Source organism: Balearica regulorum, chromosome 3, assembly GCF_011004875.1.
Source record: "Balearica regulorum gibbericeps isolate bBalReg1 chromosome 3, bBalReg1.pri, whole genome shotgun sequence".
Classification (NCBI taxonomy): Eukaryota; Metazoa; Chordata; class Aves; order Gruiformes; family Gruidae; genus Balearica; species Balearica regulorum.
This window is the reverse complement of record NC_046186.1, coordinates 104,430,469-104,452,817: the sequence shown is the minus strand read 5'-3', so window position 1 is coordinate 104,452,817 and position 22,349 is coordinate 104,430,469. Positions and strand designations below refer to the sequence as shown.

General features: G+C 42.6%; 1 protein-coding gene across 1 annotated transcript in view; it reads right to left on the bottom strand.

Annotated features, from left to right (window-relative positions):
* Positions 1-22,349, bottom strand: part of TGFB2 (transforming growth factor beta 2) — a 64,166-nt gene that overhangs the window by 7,460 nt on the left and 34,357 nt on the right. Inside the window, exon 2 of the mRNA XM_010312837.2 lies at positions 13,582-13,745. Coding sequence (XP_010311139.1) covers positions 13,582-13,745 — 164 coding nt within the window. The remainder of the gene's footprint in view (positions 1-13,581; positions 13,746-22,349) is intronic.

The window sequence follows — 22,349 nt, the reverse complement described above, 5'->3', positions numbered from 1 at the left end:
ATGCAATAAAAAAAATACCGGTACAAAAAACCCCAGCCCCTCCCTTTCAAGACACAGCACTGCATGCCTAGAATTTCCAGTGCCCACAGTCCTCCTGTCTAAACAATTCAGTGAGTTCTTTCCCACATACAAGCACAGCCTGCTAGTATTTACCCTAACTCTCGGATGAAAACAACTGGACTTTTGGCTGCTAACAGGTTTCTGGTTTCCCGGTTATTACTATGTTGATAGTTTTGCGATGCAGGAAGCTGGAATGCCATGCAACATTAAGTCAACTGCAATCAAGATACCACACGATAACATCACTTTGTAACTTTTCGCATGCCAGCTGTGTGACTTCGTATATTGTTTTGGGTTCTTCCTCTTTTTAACCATCCAAGTCCATCTCCAAATGAATAAGTGACAATGTCTCATTGTTTCCTCCTATTTTCTCAGCCCAGACCAATCTGACATCTAGCAAACGCTGCTGGAATAAAACAATGGTGAAACTGCATAATACATGTAAAGAAAAAGATTTCAAAAGAGGTGTGAAATTATGTCATCATGAGAAAATTAGGCTTTTCATAATTAAACAGAAAAGCAGGCTCGAAAAGGCCAGATTCTGTCCAATATGTAGAGTCTCCCTATTTATTTCAAGGGAGTGTTAGACCTCTCACAGGCCAACAGTGCAACCCCCACAGTAACACTTGTCTTATGAGAAGAACAGCAGCATGACAAGCTCTTTGCCTTCTTTCTGATCACATTTAGCAAAAAGACATGAGAAGATGTTGGTCCAAGTCCAGAAAATTAGTAAGTGCCCCTAGTAGGAGATGCTGAGTTCTCCAGTAGAAACTGAGGGCACTCAGACATTGAACATTGGGACTCCTTTTTATGAGGCAACCTTCAAAGTGTTTGAACAACTGTTTACAGAGAGTCTGGCAGCAGCAAGGGGACTACCATTGCTCAGAAGTGCCAGAGGGATGAGAGAATCAGTGATCAATGCTAGGAAAGTCCCAGAGAAGTACAAATATAACTTTGCCTTTCCTTTGGTCTTTATCAGGTCAACTCAAATGTTTCTGAGGATGTAATGCAGCTGTCATTATGCAAAGATATGTTGGGGCAGGGGTATGTGTGAGGCAAATGGGACACAAGAACTTGGCTCATTTCTCTTCCTTTCTGCACAGTCATATCTTTCCAAAGACTCCAGAAACTGCATACCTCAGTTCTGGCAGTGATGTAAGGATCTAAAAGTAAGTAATGTGCCAAAAGCAATCTCCTGATGTTAACTATAACTGATCTTAGATATGTTCTGAGGACTCAGCTGTGCCTTGGTATCCAAAATTAAATGCCTTTATCCCCATGCCATTGCTACCAAAAGACAAAGTCAAGGGCTGGCAGTGTGTACCTGGCATAAAAGGCATTTGTAAAAGTACAAGAAATCATCACTGCATGAATCCAATGGCACAAAGAACACCCATCCTCCCCTATGAAATGAATGACAAGAAAGCGTTTGCAGGTTTCAAAACTGTAGGACACTGTGGGTCAGGATGGATACTGTGTCTTAGAAGAGCTAGACATTATCCATACTACGGTATCTATGGTATCTGAAGTAAGTAGGGCTTGTCTCCATGTTGTTTATGCTACATGTTCAGGAAGAAAAATATGAAGAATGAGCTAAAAAGTCACAAACTAAGTATGGCATAATTTCCACAATTGACATCATTGGTTAAACAGGCGCTAGAGGTTCTTAAGCAAAAGGCTGTTAAGCGTAATGAGTGCCACGCTTAGTGAAATTAGCATGTCTGCCTCAATCTCCTTCTCCTGGGCTAAGTATCTTTGTAGTGTTAGGGTGATGCAAGATTTTTTAAGTTAGAATGATCTTCTAGCCTCACCTTTTCCATTTTTTCCTTCTTTTTCCATTACATCGTTGTAAGTGTGGAAAGCTAACGGGTGATAAAATCCTAGGCTGGATCCTCAGAGTCCATTTCCTCCCGCAAAATAACCTGATGAAGAACTCTTCACTTTTCCTACACTGCATTCCATCCACACTGAAGCAATTACACTCTACATAGTGGTAAACAAAGTGGCCTCTTTGTAGGAACCTGTCAGAAATTTTTACAGTTACAAAATGTTCTTCAAGCGGGTCTTCTAAAAATTATTACATGAAATAAGAATTTTGGGTTTTCTCTGCCATTTCCCCCCTTTGCATTGCTTCTTTGTACTTTGCACTACATTTCTAGTCTTACCTTCCCCATCAGCAACTCCTTTTTCTTCCAATACACCCTCAAGCCTATATTCCCATTGAAAACCTTCTCTTCCAGTATTTCCAATACATTCTTCCTACTAGATCAACTAGTTTAGTTGCAAAAAAGAAGAAAAGTGTTTACTGTGCCTTGCAGCTTTTGTACTTGAAAGCTTGTCTACTTCTTCCAACTATACGGATTGGTCTTAGAAGATATATTACCTTTACCTATAAACATTGCCTCGCCTTGCCTATAAACGCTGCCTTACCTTTATGCTTAGCCCATCACAACACATCAAACACTGTTATCAGAAATGTTGCTGCACAACTTGTACCTGCAGGAGCTAAGTGAAGGCCTAAAAAATAGGCCTTTGTGCAAAATAGTTTTCAATGAGCTAAAATATTAACAGAAGACAAGGGGGGGAAAAAACCCCACAGGAGAGAAGTAAGGCTAATCCTTTCTCATTTCCTTCTGGCACCTTGTCCAAATGCTCCCTATTAAAGAGGGAGAAAGAGTTAGGTATGTCTATGGGTCATGACGTGGATGGCAAGGGCTTTCAGCTTGGGGGAGTACTGTGCATCACCACCTGCACGTAGAGATGACAGATTCAATCACTTGCATGAGTAGGAGACAGAGTTTCCACACACTCAACCTCACCTCCCCCACTTACGAGCAACACATTTAAACACCTGCATGCACAAGCAGCTGATGATGCACAACAACTGCACGTGTGCAGGTGCGAGCATGCACACCTTCACATGCGTGATTGAAAGCTCAACATCAACAAACTCAAAATTCAGGTTGTGCAAAAATCTCTGCAGCTTCTGAACATGGGGATGTTCTTCCAGGTGTATCTGTTTATTTGGTCTTGCTTTCAACAGTGATAACGCAATGCTGCCTTTTCTAATAAAGGATTATGCAAGGAACATATGCATACGATCACATTATGTGGGGATGAGCTGAATAATAGGTAGAAGTGTTACCGAAAGGTCATCCACCAGACTTCTAGCCTGGTACACAGAGTAATTTTCATTCAGTGGCAATGCTCTAAATTCTAAGAACAATTTGGTTTTGTCTACCTTCTTTTTGTACACGATTCCTCTCTTTCACAGGAAATCAAATAGCCAAAATGCTTGCTAATCTCCTCTTGACAAAGTATCTTGTACACTTAAGCCCTTCCTTTGAGCTATCTTTTTCTACAGGCACTGCTAACTTTCCCCTCATCGATTTTTTTTCTATTCTGACCCTTCGTAAAAACACCTGAGGGAAAAATTATCTTACAAATACCCATGAAGAATCTCTAGATATCATATACATGCAGCTACTGCCAGCAGATAAGGCAAAACAAACACGTGAGTATACGAACTATGCAGTTAACTGCAGGAAAGGGCTCATGAAGCAGCCAGATGCAAACAAAGCATTGCTCTTGCTTGTACAGCTATACATGTTTAGGAAGCCCAGCTGGGAATCTCAGTGATGACAGCACTCACATGCCACCCTCATCAGGCCTGCCAGATTTCTGATATTTTATAAATCCTGTTGAAATCTGCTCTTCACTGGTTCTGCAAAGGCATTCTGCTCAGACTTCAGGGGGAGACCCTCTGCTCTGCTAGCAGGGATTTGTCTGTGCTCCTCCTCATCCATTAGAGGAGGCTGGACCATGATGCTATCTTAGGAGTGTATTCCAAATCAGCATCACGAGGGCTTTCAGCAGAGAAAAGCTTCAGTTTTGTCACAAACTGGTTTCAGAAGAATGACAAGCGAGTGTCCAGAAAATGCTGATCTCTACAGTACTTCTGCCACCTGGTATGCTTATTTTTCAGATCAACTGGAGAGCATTAACCGATACATTTTTTTAAAAATTTAAGTATCAAGTAGCTGAAATCTTCATTAACTTGCTGGAGGATGAAACTGTTTATTTATATGCGCACATGTTTATACTCTCAAGTACCTATCACACAGTTCTGAGTATAAAAATAAGGACAAGGGTTGCCTCTGTCTGTATTTTATAAACTGTAAAGTACACTGAGAACACTATATAATTCATAATAATAAACAAAGCAGAATGTTTGCAAACTTAGCAGAAACATGGCTTCTTTAAAAAATGGGGCATATCAGAGGCTGATATAAGCAGAGCAGCAGCATTTGGCACCAGTGTAATTATACTGGTTCAAAAATAAAACAAAAAAACCTCCAAAACCCAAGAGTTGGTTAATAGAAATGTAATTATTTTGCTCAAATTTTCCTTTGCCTACTCCCCTTCTCATACATACAGGCAGCTAAAGCAGGGGATATTTGAATGAACATATTAAAGTATGTATTCTAGACAATAACTACTGAGAGCAGATGCCAGAATAGCCTGTCTTCATGACTCATTACACACATAAAAGGAAAAAAATTGACAAAAAGACATACTGGTTCTTTCAAATAACTGGAGATCCAGAACAGCAACTTGCTTAGTTTATTTCAGATTTGCTGGTCTAGCCAATAACTACTTCTAGTCTTCTATAGCTACCACAATCAGATACAGAAGAACAGAAAAATTACAATTAAGTGTGATTTACAGTGGAAAAGTTTTGGCTAATAAATTCATCACTTCCCCAGCAAGCAAACAAACAAACAAAAAATTGAATGTGGTTCAGCAGTGATGATACACAGGCTGATGCATCATTGACATACATCTGCTGCAGCCAAGAAAATCCTAGGCACCCATCAAAGGCCAAGCTTTAGCAACAACAAGGGCATTTTGTAGCTGGGTTTGAGAATTACGGTCACCAACTATTAGGAAATATTTTTGTCGACTTACAGTTTCTTAAGTTGATGAACTTTGAAAACATAATGACAAAATCATATGGCCACTTAAAAATATCTGTCATGTCTGCTGCATTGCCCTGGAACTTGGGATGGTCACTGCTTGTCAGCCAGCGTGGGTTCTGCAATCACTGAATAGCAGTAAATATGGCATTATCTTGTAAAAACCTGCTATTAATCTGTTTTTCCTCTCCATTCATTCTGGACTGTCTGATCTCCTCCCTCCAGATGCTGTTGGCTCTCTGATAACTTCCTTCCTTCCCTTCTTTTCTCCGTCATTTCAGACTCCTGCAACGTTCTTGTGTATTACAACATCTTGGCAGGCTCACTAATCTTTCTCTTGCTTATCAGTCATTATCCATGGTTTCCATTGGAACTTCAAGGGCCTTTTAAAATAATGGAAATAACCTGACATATACTTGTAAGCTCAAAGTAAATAAGCGCAAACAATGAGATCCAGTGGTAAATGATGTGCTAATGCTGGTTAACATCAGAGCAGAGATAAATTCAGCTATGCACAACATCATGGCTGAAAACTGCCGTGTAGGATAACCTCTTCCAAACTAGAAGGAACCTGCAGGGCACTCCAGCCTAACCCTCTGCAGTGGAACAACTAGATGCCCATATGCATATGCAACTGCTTGTGGTTTCCAAATTCTTACATACTATTCACCCTACTGAAAGATTCACTGGCTGCCTGGTTCCAGATTTCAAAGGTCTCCTCAGACAGCTCTCAGGGACTCCATCCAGCCCTTTCTGAAGCTTAAAGTTAAAAAATGACCATGCTAATTCTCAACGCTTTCTCACTCCCTGGTTGAGTTTGAGGTCTTTGATCCTATCTTGGACAAAAGGATAAGCAAACCCTTAATTCTCTTGCAAACCTCTCCAGTTTCTTACTCATTACATGTGAAAACATATGTTGTAAAGTGCAAAGTCTCCATATAGTACCTTTTGACAGATAATTGGGAATCTACTGGCTATCAAAATCTTAGCTGCTTCTTATCATCACTAGTGCAAGACACTGACCGTGTATTTTTTCAAAAATTCTCAGTGCGAATTTTCAAGCTCTTCTTGTAACCACTTCTGCAGAAGAGTAATTCAGACTCTGCCTTCAGTGCTGTGGAGTTGAAAGGGCTTTACAGCTCCCCTGCTTATCAATGGAAGTCTTTCCATTGCTTGCAAATGTCTCCCAATCAGGCACAAACTGAGGGCAGAATCTTTAGAGACTAGTATATGAGATGCAGAGTTCCTGCCAAAATACAAAGGTATGGAGTGCTTGCCAAAGTTTAAAAAAAACCCCATAGCTCTCTGATCCATCTGCTCAGAACTTGCCAGACACGTTCTTCATGCAAACTTGCAAATAAAAAGAACATATTGCACACATAACCCAGCCCCTTTTATATCTGGATGGGCTACAGCTGCAGTAGGATTCTCTTACAGTGCTGGCTGCTACTTGCTTAAAGGTAAAAGAAGGTGAAGTGTGAGGGGGGTAAAGGGATGAGCGGCTAAAGCAGGTCAAAAAGGGAGGGGAAGTCAAGTATGCCATGGAATCACTGTGACTGACTCCTTGCATCACCCTGTGGTGAGAGGATGAGCTCCGGGAAGAGAACAGATCCTGAGAAGGGATTTCCTGTCCATTTGTTCCCCAAGCAGGGCCTTCCTCCTGCCACTGAAGATACATGTGCAGTGTAAGTTGGGGATACAGCCCTGAGGCCATTCAGTCTGATTTATGCTTAAGCAGGCAGGAAGACTCTGCATTGTATAAGCAATAAACAAGAACAGAGGGTCTGGGGTCCTTCTCCTGGAAGATTCTGAAATATTGAGTGCAATTTCCTGCCGTTTAGGAGATTTTAAGATAGCTCCAAAGAAAGATTTTATATAAAATGAAGCAAAACAAAAAAATCCTGTAAACTTATCTAGCATTTAGCTTTAACTTGCCAGAGGCACATTATGTTTTATTAAAATATCAACAAAGAAGAGCCAAAGTCAACAAAAACAGAGTGGGTTCTCCTGTCTTCTAGCCAAATCCCCTAGATCCTGCAGGGCACTCCTGCGTTCATCTCCTCTTTACGCACAGGTCTCCCAAGCCCTTCCTCTTCCTCAGTCCTGTCCCTGACAGCCGTATCTCATGTTCACATGCATTTTACTGCAACATTTTGGCATGCAATTTTCTTTGCTATCTGAATATTTGGACCTACCGCTTCTTCCAAAATGCTGTCTTCCACAAGTCACTCTCTTTCTTCCCTTCCTCTTGCCTGCATTGTTCTCCCTAAGTCACGATTCTCCTTGTGGTTTTCTCTTCCCACCACCTATAGGCTTCCACCCAAACCACTCCTGTCCTCCTCCATTTTCTTCCATTATCTGTTCTTCTTCGTATAGGCTTCTTTCCAATAAAGCTTCACATTGTTTCCTACATCTCCCCAAAACAGCAATATTACCTTGCCCCCACCAACGGGCTCTCCAGTTCAAGGCCAACCTGCAGTTCCTCAGCCCAGTAACTACCACGCTGTGGTGCTTGGTTAAAACTTGCTCATGTCACAGTGTAACGTGGGCTAGGCTACCCCACCAGACTGCAGCCCAAAGAGCAGGATCCCAAACCTGGTGGCTGATTTTTGACCCGTGTCCTGCATTCCTACACTCCCTATAACGTACACACACTGCAAACGGCAATAAATCTATCGGCTCAGTACCCCACATTTCTACGCACAGCAGTGTTGAGCTGGGAGGACATGCTGGCTCGTGCCAGTAGCTAATGGGGATGCTATATACTTCTTCAAGTCGTCTTTGATAACTACTCTGTTCCTGGCAAGAGGTGACTGCATCTGATATAAGCTCTCAAATTGCAGTCAATATGATGCAGCGATAAATACTTCCCCTCACCCATGCTCACAGATTATTTGCCAAAGGTATGCTAAACATGGTCTCCAGTGTACTGACATTTTTTTGTAGGGGATACAGTATTTTGAACCAAAAAAAAGGATTCTGGAACAAAGAGAAAGCAGCCATTTGACTGAAATATACTGCAAATTAACTTCCTCTGGTCCTGAGCTGTTGTTCAGGGAACCGGGGAAGGAGCAGGAGGAGGTTGGTAGATTAGAAAGTTATTAGGTCCACACTTTATACTTTGGCACTTCAAAGAGCACTGTACATTTGCCATTTAATATAACCTTGTAACCTTTCAGATCGCAAGAGTCTGGTTTCAGGACAACAATACATAAATTGTGAGATACAAATATACTACTTTACATGTGGGTCACAGCGACAGCAGTCAATTAAAATCAAATGCCCCAGGTGATATCTGTAATACAGACATCCTGCGCCAGCTCACAGCCACAAACCCTGCTTCCTGGTATTTTCTTCCATGGCATTAGAGACACCACTTTTTGGCAAGCAAAGAGAGCAAGGCCCCTCTGCTCCTGATTATATGGAGATCAGTCTGGAGCAGCTCTGCTGCAGTCAGTGTAAATTGCCTCAGATTTGCACCATGGAGATTTGGCCCAAATCTACAGTAGCTCTAAACGTATTCCCTAACTGAAAAACAAGACAAAACACTGTCTGAATTGAAAGTATTTGAACAACCGACTGTGGTTTAAATTTAAATCTGACTCATAATGGGGTAATATGTTCCACAGCATCTTCCTCCTCATACCTCCAAGCAGGGAGAGAGGCCCTTAAAGAAACGGGGGTTACCACTTTCTGGAGGGCAGATGGTTCTTCCTAGATCCCAGGCAAGCTCCACAGGAGCCCTCAGCACGGACTGGGCCCTCCCTGACATGGAAAGACCAAAGGTCTGCTCCTGCTTGCTTCAAATTCTTCATCGCGATTTGATGTCCCCCCGGGCTTTAACCTGGTGATGTTCGTTTGCTCCAACCCCGCACTCTGATACGGCCCCTGGTACATCTCCCCCCATCCGCGGTCTCTCAGTCACCCACACCCGCAGCAGCCTCAGATAATGACAACTATAAAACCCCAGCGCTTCGGCTGCATTTTTTGTGATGCTTTATGATGTGTTAACAAAACATGGCACCGCTTCCATAGGAAGTAATTATTACTTGTTATTGTTTGACCATCTGTACGTAATAAAACTACCTTAAAAACAATACCACAATGCTCTCTGAACAACGTCTTTTCGCCCTTCGAGGGTTTCCACTCGTCCTGCTTTGCGGTGGTGCCTATTTATTTTTTGGAATGCTTATTCATAAAAGACAAGCTTTTTTTTTGAAGGGTGCAGGACTTTATTCATAAATACAGAAGCACCTTAATAAAAGAAAGATGTGATGAAGTCTTCAAAGCAGGCAGGAAAACTGATGAACAAAGACATTCCCATAACAACTGAGCTTTATCTGATCAAATTCCAATAAAGCCTGCATTTGGCATAAATCTTTAAAAACATAGCAAGGGCCACTGGAGGATGCTAAAACTTGTTTATTTAATATTATTCCTCCTCCCTCCCCTAAAAGTACTTTATCCTCTTAATATTTTCTGAGGTCTCGGTGCACATTGAGAAGTGCATCGAGCAAACGCGGCGCAGTGGAAGGATGGGAGAAGCAGCGCAGGAGAGCACTCACTGCATCTGAGGTCGCGCCACTGCTTTCCCTCCTTGCCTCTGGCTTCCCACTCTCCAACGTGCTGATGATCAGCAGCACCACCAGCAGATTAACCCTCACTTTCAGGCAGAAGAAATAACAGAAAAGATAGTGCCTTTAAAGAATTTAATTCACTTAACCAGAGCCAAGAAGAGACAGAACCTTTTATACCAGTCTTATAAAAGAAACTTAATTCCTACTTCTACGAGTTTTATTATTTTCCATCCTAAGACTACTTAACATGTGAACTGCGCTTCCCATCTGTGCAGGAACACACAGATGTGGTTGACTAATCCTTAAATACCAAGAAAAGTATTCTGGGTGAAAACAGACGTTAAAGAAATTGCTTCTGCTCTCACGGATTACCACTCGCCCACTGGCTTTGTGGATGTATCCAGGGCACCTCCATATTAATCTCCAGGACCTACTGCCCAGGGAAACCAGGGGGCAGCAGTCCTGGAAAACACATCCACAACCACTCGCTCCCAGCACAAATACGACTGGGTGCTCTGACCTTGCCTCTGAGGTGGGAACAGGGTCCTGCTGCTGCTGTGCCGGAGGCCAGGAGCGAGGGACCACAGCACCGGCTCACCACGCCAAATGGCCCCAGACTGCCTTCCTGGAGTCAGTGCAAACAAGGGCTGCAGGAAAACACAAAGTCCTTTTCTGATGTGGTTTGGAAAAGGGAGCCAAGTATAGCCTGAGGAAAGCTTAGCTGAAAAGGTGCAGTCTTGCACTTATTTTTTTCATTTTAAGGGGTAGATCTGTAAGGTCAGAGGACCACACAAAGAAAGAATCAGGAGGAGAAACAAAATATTTATATTCTGCTTGCTTATTTTTTCCTTTACCCTGCACATCTGTCTCTAGCTGTTCCTAAAATAGTCCTTCAGAGTAGTATTGTCCCTTCTGTACTAGCAGTATATATACTACCACTGAACTGCCACTGGAGTAAATCAGAGAGCTCTAGGAGAGCAGTTAGGAGACTTGCATGCCTTCAGAGGCAGCCACTTTCCCAGTGAACCACAACAGGAGATCTCTGACTCTCCCCAGAACACATCTGCCCCTTTCTTCCTGCTTCACTGAGAAAGATGAGGGGACACAGGAACAACCATTCCCTAAAACTACAGGTATGAGAGGAATTTCAAAAACCCTCATCAAGAAGATGTCCTTCAACAAAGCAAAACACTAGAGAATCTGAAACTTGGTGGGAGGAAAAAAAAACCCCTAATAATTAAATGTTGCTTATGCAAGATGAAAAACCACATTGTTCCTTCTGGGCACAACAGCCCTGGCAAGCCCAGCACGTATCTCACAAGACAGGAAGCAGTGCTTATGTACAGAGGAGGAGCGGCAGCTGCACGTGCCAATTCTACCAGCAATCTCCTCTGCGAGGCTCTGTCTCCATGCATGGCTTTCCATGCTGGAAGCAAAGATACCTGAGAAAGTTTTCAGGCCTTACAGAACATCTTTGCCTCTCCCACTGTCACTGAAATGAGCATCTTCCTCATTCTCCTCTTTTATTTCCCATGTTTGTTCCTTCCTCCACTGCTAGACACCCCTATCAGTCTACTATTATGCAGCTCAGAAGCTCCTCTTGAGCATGACCCTGACACCAATGCCTCCTACCCATGCTTCCCCACCTTCAGCTCCTTAGATATTCCTCCTTCTTCTCTTTAAAATTAATATTCTAAGATTTAGGATGTTTTATATAGTGCTGTCCTACAATATATCCTCCTCTTCAACTTCTCCCTGCTTTTGCTTCTCCTGTTAAACACTGCATACTAATTTCATGCATTGTGATGGAGATTAGGTGCAGCAGTATTTAGGGACTCTGATGCTCCTGCAGTAGAGCTGCTGGTAAGGAACCCATGCAGTTCACATTAATCATCACAGAGCTAAGATAATACCTGCATACAAGGTTTTGGGGAGAGCTGCATACAAGACTGTAACAAGTAAATATAACCAACAAAGGGGAAAAACAACCAGCAGAAGAAGACTACAGGAGCTTGTAAGAAGTAAAGCAGAAAGAGAAACTAACAAGCAGCTTATATCATTTTAATAGGTGCTCTGAAAGGGAAATGCTCCAGAGACAGCTTGCCTCCCTACAGGCAAAGGAGAAAAGTAACATGCCTAAAATATGCCTGGCACAAACAAACACTCAGAGCTCACTGCCTTTGGCTTGCCTTACTTGGTGGAGAAAAGACCTAATCCTACAATAACCTGCACTCATTACTCACCTAACACTTCACTCAGCATGCCCCACCCAGTCTAGAAAAGAAATTGCCTTACTCACCAGCTATATATTTATATAAAGGACCAAGTACCTGCCCTGGATGCAGGTGTCAGTCATTTCCATGGGCACAGGCTTGCTGGAATCAGGCTCTCTTAAATAAGCTCCAGCTGTTTCTCATCACAAGGCAAATTCCCAGCCAAGCAAAGGCCCTTTCTTCCCTATCTCCGCTGAACCCTTTGTGTCCCACGTTCCTCAAACACAGAAAGGCAGTGAGCCGAGCTCAGGCAACTGCAGCTGTACTCCTTTCAGATGGCTAACAGCTCTCAAAAGTAGAACAACAGAAAGCCCAGAGATGCCATCAACTCCTTTTAGGATGTCTGAACAGTGAGGTCAAGCCAGAACATAACAATTGTTTCAACAGGCTGGTGTGGCAGCGTCACAGGGACTCATAGCATAATTCGCTGTGAAAGCTTATATATATAGATGACACCAGCAACTCTCATTAAAGATTCCTGTTAGCTTTCTCTTTTAACAAATGACACCATATTTACTCAAGTTTTCTGCCAGCCTGTCCTTGCGAAGGAAGGCAGCCAGGTCGCAGTCATGAAGCCAGGCACCCAGTGACCACCTGTGGACCTGAACCACGTTCAACTGGGAATCACACTTCTACATTTAAGCAGTATCTAAACAGTCCAGTGCACTTTTTCCTGCAGTCAGTCTCCAGCGTTGGCTTATACTGTCACTTCAGCAAGCATGTGAACCCAAAGTCCCTCCTCTCTGCTCCAAGTTTGGCTTGCACTTGACCACACCAGGCAGGAAAATGCGAACATTGAAAGTGAGGGAGAAGATTAACTTAAATTTGCACCCACCGGATACGAACCGGACTCCACAGTACTGCAAACCCAGGGCAGTGCTCAGGCACAGCTAATGAGGACAGCAAGAGTAGAGCCAAAGAGGGGCTCAATACACTTTGTTTTACAAGGTAATATCCTATCTGGCAGGGCTTTGAGCAGAACAAGTTCTGAGTTGCTGGAACAACCACAGGTTTTACTCAGTATAAAAATGCTGGGAGTGGAGCCCCTTTTTATTGCCATGTTTCTCAACAAAGTGAACTATGCTTTAGAGGAAATATGCTCTAGACAATATCTGCACAAATGCACAGGCTTCATATAAGTGACTTCAATGGCTTTAAAGATTAAATTACATCAATCTTATCAACACTCAGGAGTGAGAGTGTCATGGGGTCTTTTTCTTCCTCACTCCTCAGTCCCTGAATTGTCTGCTCCCTTGCCCTACCCCCTGGGCTACTATACAGAAGCCAGGTCTGCAACTGCGAAGCTTTGAAACTCAATTATTAACAACGCCATTTCTGCAAGGAATGGTTAACAGCCTTCTCCTGAATACAGGCCAGAGAAGAATTTGATTTCTTCTATGTAAACTACAATACAGGCCAGGTATTGGGAGACAGAGATCCTGGGGATGACTTGTTTGATGTCTTGTTCTATCACTTATCATTATATGCTGAAACTTTGGGAGTCCTGAGCCACAATTTCTAGAAGAAGTTTGCACATTTAAGGCCCTTCTAGGAGAGGCACAGGAAATAAGACACTGTTTTGGAAAGATGGGACTCAACTGCTTCTCCCCATGGTTTGTTCCACCTGCTAGATGGGTACAAGGCGTGTTTGCTGCAGAAAGACGGGGAGCTGACGCAGTCAAGGTGTCACCATACCTGGTACAGCTCTATCCGCTGCTCTGAGACCCGTGCCTTTGAGTTCTGCAGGCGGAAGACCCTGAACTCGGCCTTCACCAAGTTGGAGGCGTTCTTCTCCATTGCCGAGACATCAAATCTGACGATTCGGAAGTAAAGGCTGTAATAGCTCGGTGGGATGGCATCTGCAAGAAGGCAGTGTGATTTTATTATTTTTTTTAATGATAAAATACATTGTTTCTTCAAACAGTGTAATACAAGACAGCCTCAGTAAAGGAAATATCTGTAGCATGATTCAGTTTCCAATGGCCAATTTAATATTATTAGCAATTTAATAAAAAAACCCAAACCAACCCCACATGTGTTCGATTATAAGAATACCATATTAATAGAGATTAACAACCATTTCCAACTCTATTTCAGGTCATTCATTTAAACTCCACTCTTTCAACATATTGGTGGAAAATCCTGTATGCTTCTAAATTGGGAAAAAAAATCATAGCAGTTGGTATCCAGCAAATGCCTTCAGACTGGCACAGAGTTCACAGGAATCCGCTAAGATGGACCTGTATGTTCTCTGAAGCCCATTTACCCCCAGAACTTGGGAGTATAAAGTAGCCAGCTTCAGATTTTGTTTCCTATTCAGTTATTAGAGGATTTTATCAGAATAAAATAATAAGCCGGGTTACCCTAAAGGTCTTGGTGATCCCCTGAGGCATTCCCGCCTCACCCCGGCCAGCAGCAGGAAGCACGGTGCCCCCGACCACCCTCCTGCTGAGCGACTCCCTGCTGCCCGGCCAGGTCTCCTCAACTCCAGAGCCCAACTTGGAGGGGACTCCAAATGACTCAAAGGCCCTGATAACAATCTCTGTTCAAGCCAAGGCAGAGGTTTTCTTTTCTCTTACAGTGTGAAAACTGAAGTGTGTAAAGAAAAAGAAGGGGAAAATCGTCCTGGGGGGCCAGGGGAGGAAGGATTTTTCAGCTGAGGAACCAAGCCTCACAGGCCTACCTAGAGCCACGCCAGCAGGAAGACTTCAGATGATAATTACAAAACACGAAGTTTTCCCACTACTCCCATAGCTCGGGATTTGCCATGCAGTGCAGGAGATGACAGCCTCGATATTCAGGAGGTGAGCAGCTCAACTCCCGTGAAAGACCCGGGCCTTATCCGAAATCCCAGCAAGGCATCCTGCTCTGCTGCCTCCCTCGGCTATCCAGGCACCTATCGATTGAATAAACTACCTTCTTCTGGAAAATACCTAATTCTTAACAGATATAATAGACACAAGTTATCATTTCATAGAATCATAGAATATCCTGAGTTGGAAGGGACCCATAAGGATCATCGAGTCCAACTCCTGGCTCCACACAGACCAGCCGAATCAGAGCATATGACTGAGAGCGTTATCCAGACGCTTCTTGAACTCAGTCAAGCTCAGTGCTGTGACCACTTCCCTGGAGACCCTGTTGCAGTGCCCGACCACCCTCTCAGTGAAGAACCTTTTCCTGATATCCGACCTAAACCTCCCCCGTCGCAGCTTCATTCCGTTCCCTCGGGTTCTATCACTGGTCACCAGAGGGAAAAGATCAGCGCCTGCCCCTTTGCTCCCCCTCGTGAGGAAGCTGTAGGCTGTGATGAAGTCTCCCCTCAGTCTCCTCTTCCCTAGGCTGAACAAACCAAGGGACTTCAGCCTCTCCTCATACGTCTTCCCCTCTAGACCTTTCACCATCTTTGTTGCCCTCCTTTGGACACCCTCCAATAGTTTTATGTCCTTTTTCTACCGTGGCACCCAAAACTGCACGCAGTACTCGAGGTGAGGCCGCACCAGCACAGTGTAGAGTGGGACAATCACTTCCCTAGACCGGCTAGCAATGCTGTGCGTGATGCACCCCAGGACATGGCTGGCCTTCCTGGCAGCCTGGGCACACTGCTGACTCATGTTCAACTTGCTGTTGACCAAGACCCCCAAGTCCCTTTCAGCATGGCTGGTCTCCAGTGTCTATGTAAAGAGATGGGAGAAGCCAAGTCCAGTACACTTACCTTTATTTCTAAGCATGAAAGATTAAGATAGTTGGAATAAATCCTTAATAACACTTATTCATATTAATAAGACACATTAATAACTTAAAGACCTTCTTCCAAATATTTAGTGTTTCTAGACTGGCTGCTATTACCAAAACTTCTGAGAAACACAGCAGCTCCTGGCGACATGAGGCAACACCACTCACAGTTACACATTTAATAACCCGTTTGCTGTAGCTCTTGGAATAATTCTAAGTTCAGACTGACTACAGAATAAATACCAAGTACAACTCAGTCACAAGAGGAATAAAGCAAATCTTCACAATATTCACAAGCACACTTTCTCCGTATTTGAGCCAAAATCTCTTTAAATGATCAGAGGTGAAAACTAAAAATAATCCTGGCTATGAGAAAATCTTTGACAATAAAGGAAGAGTCTTGGCTTCAACTGTAGATGCATGGTAAGTGAGATATGGCAAGTTCTCAAAATGCTGAAAAAAAATCCTCTGAAAGATACTTCCCAAAGGAGACCCTCTGTATGGTCAATGGGTCAATATGTATAAATACGAACAGGAAGGCTTCCTTATGATCCAATTTAATTAAAGAAACAAACAAACAAAAGGTTCTCCAATTTTCACATCTGCAGTGCTCTAAAATAAACCCCAATGCATCATGATTGGTAGTCTTTCCTGCCAGGCTTATTGACAAAAAAACCTGCTACAATCTCATAATGAGATCTCAAAAGAAAAAGGGATACAAGTTACCCCCTCACCAGAACAGCTCCTCTCTCCATGAGCATCATATTAGTGCTGGTCTCTCTCAAAATACCAAATGAAGGTCTTCTGAGAAAAGCTTAACTTTATGCAATGATGATCTTAATTTTGATACATTTTGCAAACTCTTATAACAGCCACTCAGTTCAGAGATTATATCCTGATTTAAGAGAGAAATAATCTCTTCAATTTATTTTTCTGCTATAGAAAACTCCTAGACTACTACTTGTTCTTCAGCCAAACCTAATCCTACTAGGAATATAATTTGGCATAATAATATGTATATGTAAGATTGATGCTTCAAGGATGAGTTGTAAGTTGTCCTTCCCTGTCATTTATTTGAGGCATCAACCTACCATTTCACTCCCTGTGGAAAAGCCAAACTAGCAGCCAGCCATTTGCCCTGGTGGAGACAAACCCTGTCCATCTTGACTTTATTTCAGATTGAAAAGCCCTATTTGACTGTCTGTTTGATTTATATTTAGCTTCTAACTTATTTCTATAACTTTCTTGTGCTATATTAGTAGTCTTTCTTTTCAGTTTCTGTATTTTATATGCTGTATATTACAAATCTGTGAAAATGTATCTAAACAGATTTTCCTAAACCATCCCTGCATTTATGTTTTTTCTCTCTTTCATATATAAAGAAGATAGAGAAGGAATACTCTTTCTGTGTGCATGTTTTTGTGTTTGCGTGTTTGTATACACAGCAAATGAGTATCTACCTTCTGCTCACAATGAATGAATAAGAATGAATTCTTGTCTTAGAGAATTTTCATCTCCCTGACAAGATAGTTTTATATCTTGCAAAAACCCACATAAAAAATTTTATTTCTTTATTCTACCATTCATGACAGTATCCACAGGAAGTCAGTTCAGGAAAAGGCATTATTTGTGGACAGCTGAAAAAAAAAAATAGGGTTTTTTACTAGCTGGAACCCTTCCTCTGAAAAAGAATGGCTGACTGCAGAATTGTGGTTTACACGAAAATTAATCAACATTAAGACTGAGAATTGAGACTTGCAACTCTCCTTAAGGGAATGGGAAGAACCCTATGGAGTCTACAAGGTTTTGGATTAGCCTTTAAGTGATCTCAGATGCTGCAATTTATATCTCTTTGTGACTCCACCTTAACCTGACAGTCGTATCAATTCAGTCTCAGCTGGATACCTCTGGACTCCCCTCTGGTTTTGGCCCAATGACTCCAGTCAATGCCAGTATGATTCTGACAAAGTTAGTCTGCAAACACAGTTACCCTGCTGTAGACTAGACTCCATAAGTATTCTTTGAACCATTATCATTAATGAGTGGAATTAAATCAATATGTTTCCTGTAGCTAGGAAAACACAGATTTCTTTTGTTTTGGAGAGAGGGAATAGTAAATGCAATGAAAGATTCCATTTTTATCATCTTTAAATTATTCATTAATTCAACCCTCAAAAAACTGAAGACTTCCAGCTGTAATAATCATAATCACAATCACTGCAGTACAATTGAGACAAGAGTTATAAAACACAGTTGGAGAAGATGAAGGCAGCATCCCTCCTCTTCCCTTTAGCCTGCTGAACACCGAGCACCACAAGTTTAGCTTTTTATTCTTTTTTTTTTTTTCCTCCCCCTTGAATGAGCTGAAACTTCATCAGCTGCTTTACACAGGACAGTCCAAACTGCCAGGCTAAAACATATTCCGGTATGTGAGTGTTTAAGTGCATAAGGACACTGTGGTTTCTGTGCTTCTTACTGACTTTGTTCAACATCCAGCATCCTCTAAGCTCCTGTGCCAGCAAGGAGGACAGAAAGCAGCCCTGCTCTGACAGAGCAGAAAAGCACTGATGGGAGGGGTGCAGGAGACCTATCCCAAAATACTCTACTGTCGTGCTCCAGGTTGGAGCATTTCCAACAGCAGAGACTGAACACATCATCTGACAGACCATCCAAAACAGCACGTAGACCCTCAGGCGTAGGTCCTTGGAGGAGACCGAAATGGAGTCAAGCTCCCTTAAACCAAAAGTGGGAACGGACAGAGTTTGTTTCATGCTGGAGACACTCCCCAAGTCAGGAATCTCCTGCATAAAAGGATGACACTTCTGCATTTCCACAGCTTCCCGCACAAGTCCTGCGTATACTGACATTTCAGGAGAAACAAAACACTCTGCTTGACACAGCTCTTTCGAGAGTTGGGCTTTCATTCTGGCGAGAAAAAGACCTAAATTCAATTGTATCCAAACGAGGCTTTCCCTCCCCACACCTCTGAATTTTCATTTCTGCTATTGAAACAAAAAAATCAATTATACGTACAGCCCAAGTTAGGAAATGTAAACAACTTTTCTTTTCTTGTTGGAAGAGGCCAGACAGGCCGACTTCACACATACACCCACAGTGGAAAGGCTGAGAGCTTCAATCTAATCCTTCCATCAAGGGTTTGTAATAAATGCTCCAAAGATTTATTTTTATTCCCTTTTGTGTTTATTAAACTTTGGAGGGTTTCTTTTCCTTTTTCTTTTCTTTCTGGTGCTTTGCCCATTCTTTATTACGGCAGCTACGAAACATGGAGTGCCCTTTTCTTCTCGCCCGCTTTTTTTTTTTTCCCCCTCCTCGTCTTTCTAACTGCAGTACATGAATGACCATGTAGTAGGCTTTGAAGCAGCACATGCAAATATTTATAAGAGTAGCTTGATTGTTATTAAATGCAGTTGTTATGCTTTCCACGCTCTGGCAAGCTTCCCTAACCTCTCTAACTATTAGGACCATTTACGCTGTTCAGATTTCAGCTCACTGATAGCAAATCCTACTTTTTCTTTTTTTTGTAACAAGCAGCAGCCACCCTGCATAATGTGACATCGTTTGTCTCCGTGTATGAATTTTACTCTCAACATACGGGTCCCTGCAACAAGCTGGACCAGGCTGCCTTTAAGGACATACAGACTGCTGGAAGGACGGGTGGCTCGTCAGCTGTACCGGCACATCTTTCCAGCAGGATCCCGTCCTCCCCGTCAGGCACATGCAGGTCACAAATTCTCTACTCTTTTCCAGGGAAAGTCTCTCCAAGAAATTAGAAACTTGTTTAATGCATCTGGGCTCCCAAAGCCCACGGATAATTACTCTGCTCACCCCTGCTGACCCTGACGTGACTGTAGAATCCTGCTGGAAACCGCCTCTCTGCAATGAAAGGGGATATATAAATACAGTGAACCAAAATACGGAGGCCTACAGGTTATATTTGGGAACTGGGATTGGCCCTCAGAGGTAAATCAGTTGTACATCAGCTTTCCATTAGCTCTGAAACTCTATCCTGCTGTGACATTAAGTTCTGAGCACATCCATTAGCTAATCAGTGCTCTTGGACAGAAACACTTGCGCCACTCTCCGTTCAGACATCGTCTCCAGCCTCTTGCAGCACGGCTTCAAAGTCAGACAGTACAAAAGCTGTATAAGAGACTTACTTCAATATTCCAGTTTTTACCTATGCAGCTGCCAAAGAGCTATTACCTTTACCTGTCATCAACCATTTGCTATTGAGGAGGTACACTGCACTGAAAGTCAGAATACAAATGCTGGGAACTCAGTGGATAAGGCTTTCAGCTGAGGCCCAATGGCTCTGGAGCAGCTCTTCTCACAGAAGAGGGTATTGCAGCACCATGCAAGACACGACATACGTGTTCGGTTATTGCATGTGTTTTTGGTGAAGAACCCATGCCAGAAACTGGCAGCCGGGCATCTTCCACTGAATGATCCCTAGATACGTAATTTATCCACGTCACAGGGAAGCGGATGGTTCACAACTTCACATTCCCCGATACCTTCAATCTTGGTATTTACTGCACATGGATAGGCCAACGCTTAGCAAGAGAGACAGACAGGCATACATAAAGGAAGACAGAGCTTTCTTTGTCAGAAAGGCAGAAAGAGAACAGGTTGGGGATCCAAACACTGGATGACCCTTTCGAACATCAGAACAACTGAAGACAAACTACTTCCTTCTTTTACCACCAATTTTGACCCCTAGACCTGTGCCTGCAGTCACACGAGGGAGGCTCAATACCAATTCACTAAGACAATGGATTTTAGAGTCCTGAGGTGATTCCCCTTGGAGAAAAAAAACAAAGAAAGAAAACCTCACTCCTGCTGCAGTTCTTTCACCAGTTACGCTAACAGAAGCCAGTCCTGAAGATGTTTTCTTATTTCAGTAACTTCTTCCTATGTTAACTAACTTTTTCTTTGTAATGAAGACACACTGAGCTCCTGATATGCAGCAGCAATCCATACATGTAATTATTATGCCATAAACTGCCTACAAAGACTCAATAAATGTCACTAGCAGACTCTAGAGGGCTCAAAGACACTTGGCAGTGCTCACATAGCACAAATACGTGGTTTACTTTTTCTGCCTACACTGTCTCTGTCAAGCCCCATACATCCAAAAAATACACACCAGTGAAGGTCTAGGTGGGCATGCATTTAGAACAGAATAATGACCAGATTTTGTGATGTACTTCCCATTATTGAACCACTTACTGTTCCTCTACTAAAACGCACTGAGATCTATGACAACATATGAGAAGTAAGCAACCCCAGGATGTTCTCCAGATTGAAGAGTTAAGTACAATGAGGCAAAGATGGATTTTTTCTGAAGATGTGTTTGTGAAATTATATGTTCCTTACTTAAAATCTCACCAGGACCTTCTGGTTCTGGTGCTACTTCCTGATTGCTTCACCAAGTCCGAATCAAAAGACAACTAGCCAAAGCTATGACCTCAATAGCACAGTAATCTGGTGGTCTGATGTCCAGTTACCCAAATAATTATTTCCTGTAAGGCACTCCCATTGCTCTGGAGTTTGATAGATTTTGACAGTCTTATGTAATTGTCTTTTGTACTCTTGATTTCTATAACAGCGAAAAACATCCTGTTGTTGTCTTTGGGTCAAAATGCAACTAGCATAGTAAGGACACTGAGATAGAGTCATTAGCCATTGGAGAATCATAATTAAGTTAAGGTTTAGGTTAAGTTCTCACAAACACAACCAGTAAAATGAAACTCAAATCATTGATGTTGTCCTAGCAAAGCTGCTGCATGGGATTCTTGCTACAAAATGGGTTAAGTCCTGGCTTTGTGGGTCACTTTGAAGATGCAAAGAGAAGCACATCTTGTTACATATTCCCTATTTTGTGTCTTCATCTTTACTAGCACACTGGAGCTGGATGAGTTCTATGGTGGACATCAAACCCTGCCAAGAAGGTAGCCAAAGCTACCATTGCCTCTTTAAGGCTGAAACAATACAAGCCATTTTAGACCTATGTATTTTTTGTAATTGTTCTCCCTGAGCTGGGCCAAATTACAACTGTATTTACGTGCTGCAGCTAAAACTGACTTGGGATGTTCCTTAATTTGGTCTGGAGACCACTGCAAAAAAGGCTGTAATTTTCCTGTATCACAGAACTATCTGATTCAACTGAATCTTATCAGCCAGAAAGCCCTTATTTAAATCCTTTTTTCCCCATTGCACTTTCTCACTCTGCCACCCTTTCACAATTATTCTCACAAAGGTACTAATCTTTGTAGGCTCAGTCCTAAACACCATTTAGCCTGAAGAAATCCATACTACCCACACTAGGTAGAAAGAAGAAAGACAAAATATCTATTCTGCACAATCAGCTACGGCTGCTTCTCTGCTCCCTCTCCTACAGGTACCATATATAGAACAACTGCTGGGCCAACATGACATATGTTTGTCCGCCTACTAAGAGGTGCAACACCAATAGCCAAGAAGTCTGGGCTATGGCAGACCCCCCAAAAAAGGTTCACAGCTATTCCATCACCCAAAATGCAGAGAGGAGTCAAATTCAATACCAAAGAGAAAAACTGCAGGAGCACTCTGCTTTAACTAAGATGACTAAAAACCTCACACAGAGACCACGTGGTCACTCTGTGAATGACACAGAGGCATTGCTGCCTGACACACTGCTGTGGCAAGGGGACAGTGAGTTAATATGG